This window comes from Priapulus caudatus, unplaced genomic scaffold (genome assembly GCF_000485595.1).
Source record: "Priapulus caudatus unplaced genomic scaffold, Priapulus_caudatus-5.0.1 Scaffold360, whole genome shotgun sequence".
Lineage (NCBI taxonomy): Eukaryota > Metazoa > Priapulida > Priapulimorpha > Priapulimorphida > Priapulidae > Priapulus > Priapulus caudatus.
Window position 1 is genome coordinate 223,115 of NW_014577421.1, and position 1,855 is coordinate 224,969.

Consider the following 1,855-nt stretch of genomic DNA (forward strand, 5'->3'; position numbering starts at 1 on the left):
GAAAGGGGAAAATAAGTCCCCGGCTGTGGACTCAAACCTGTAATCCTGGCTGAGTAAGACGGCTATGTTCTAGCGATTAGTGCCACTGCGCCGTTAAGGTAGAGTAGACCCTCCCAGATCGTTGGCTGAATTCTTGAAAATATCTGTATAGTGTTCCTTTAGGCTGCGGAGTTTCTGCTAGTTATGCGATACGGGAACTATATTCGGCTGGAACAACTTTTATATATTACTCGCAAAATTGGCCGCTCCGGCGGCAATTATTCGCGCTCGTTAGCTGATGAACGTGAGCGGGTGATTTCTTAGAATTCCCAGGCGGCCGCATGGATTCCGAGGTAATCGTTTTCTAGTTTATTTTAGAAAACAAATTAATTGACTTGAATACCGAGTACATATAGTACAGCGGACATCGATTCCTTTACTAACATACAATATTTCTGTCGCCGGCTATAGTTTCATTTCATTAGTACAACAACATCTGGTTCGCTACACATGACCTTCTTATATCCAGGTGGTTTTCTCTTCAAATTAAGGCTAATATTAATTATACGAATCCGCTTAATACGATTTTTTTTTTGGCCCGTCGTTTCCGTACTAACGGGGTGCGAGCTTGAGTTAATTGAATGTGTAGTAATGAATGAGGGAGTTTAGGGGCTTTGCAGTAATTTCGTATCTATTTGTGAACAAATTTACTGTGCGTCTACTAAAGTTTTTACATATTAATATAAACACGAGTGTTAATTCAATACGACTCCTGATGTTATCACTACAGGCAGTGTATTGATACATCTCTGATATAAACCTATTATAAAATACCTTTGCCACAACGCCTAATGTAATGATATATATATATATATATATATATATATATATATATATATATATAAACACATATAGCACTAAAATCAAAGTTAAATATGTAGTTATGAATTTATTGCATCGAGTGAGCTTTCGACACAACGTTTCTTCCTCAGATATTGTCAACATATTCAAATTTGATTTTAATGCTATGAATCCATTTGTGCCCGTGTGTTTTTCTCTAATTTATATATGGGAAAAAATAACTTATTGTGTGATTCTTATAATCGTACATGCACGATACCTTGAAATACAGAAAAATAAAAAAGTATATGAAAAAGCAAACGTTAATGAATTTGCTTGATGAAATCCGCGTCACACGTGTGTTCCTCAACAAGAAAGCAGAATTGCTGCATTTTATAACGTTGCATCGTAGACAAACTCACCATTTCCTGAACGACCACCATTCCCTCAACGATGAGAGCAATGACTATTCCTGGAGTCAGGAATCCGGTGATCAATAGCAACAACTGATACAGGAGAAACCACCACATGTTACTTTTTTGCGACAGCAATTGCCTCGAATCTACGTAGATAATAAAGAGATAAAAAAGGCATGCTATTACCAATAGAAATATAGGACAATTCAGTAAAATACCAATTAAAAATATATTAGCAACGTAAACTATTAGGTGATGAAGAAGCCAAAAAAACATTTACAATACAAAAAGTAACAAAAAAAATTAACAGTAAAATAATAAATGTTAAAGATATTAAAGTTAACACTAAAATCATATAGACGCCGTTAACGACGGTTTCGTACTTTTTAGTAAGAAGATGTTGTTACACAGTGTCGAAGGGTACCATCTCCGACGTTGACGATAGAACTCGGGCAGGGATTCGGGCGCATGCGTATTAGCCCGTGCATCTGCGCAGTAACTTGTCTGATAACCGCTTTTTAGTACCAATGTAGTCAGCCATCGGTCTTCTCCTGCACAAATGATGATTATTATTATTATTATTATTATTATTATTATTATTATTATTATTATTATTATTA

At 35.6% G+C, this 1,855-nt stretch overlaps 1 protein-coding gene across 1 annotated transcript in view; it reads right to left on the reverse strand.

The window, feature by feature from the left end:
- LOC106809513 overlaps positions 1 to 1,782 on the reverse strand; it is a 4,850-nt gene extending 3,068 nt beyond the window's left edge. The window contains exons 1-2 of the mRNA XM_014812607.1: positions 1,619 to 1,782; positions 1,242 to 1,381 (exon numbers count right to left, since the gene is read on the reverse strand). Coding sequence (XP_014668093.1) covers positions 1,242 to 1,349 — 108 coding nt within the window. The 5' untranslated portion in view covers positions 1,350 to 1,381; positions 1,619 to 1,782. The remainder of the gene's footprint in view (positions 1 to 1,241; positions 1,382 to 1,618) is intronic.
- Positions 1,783 to 1,855: the final 73 nt, after the last annotated feature.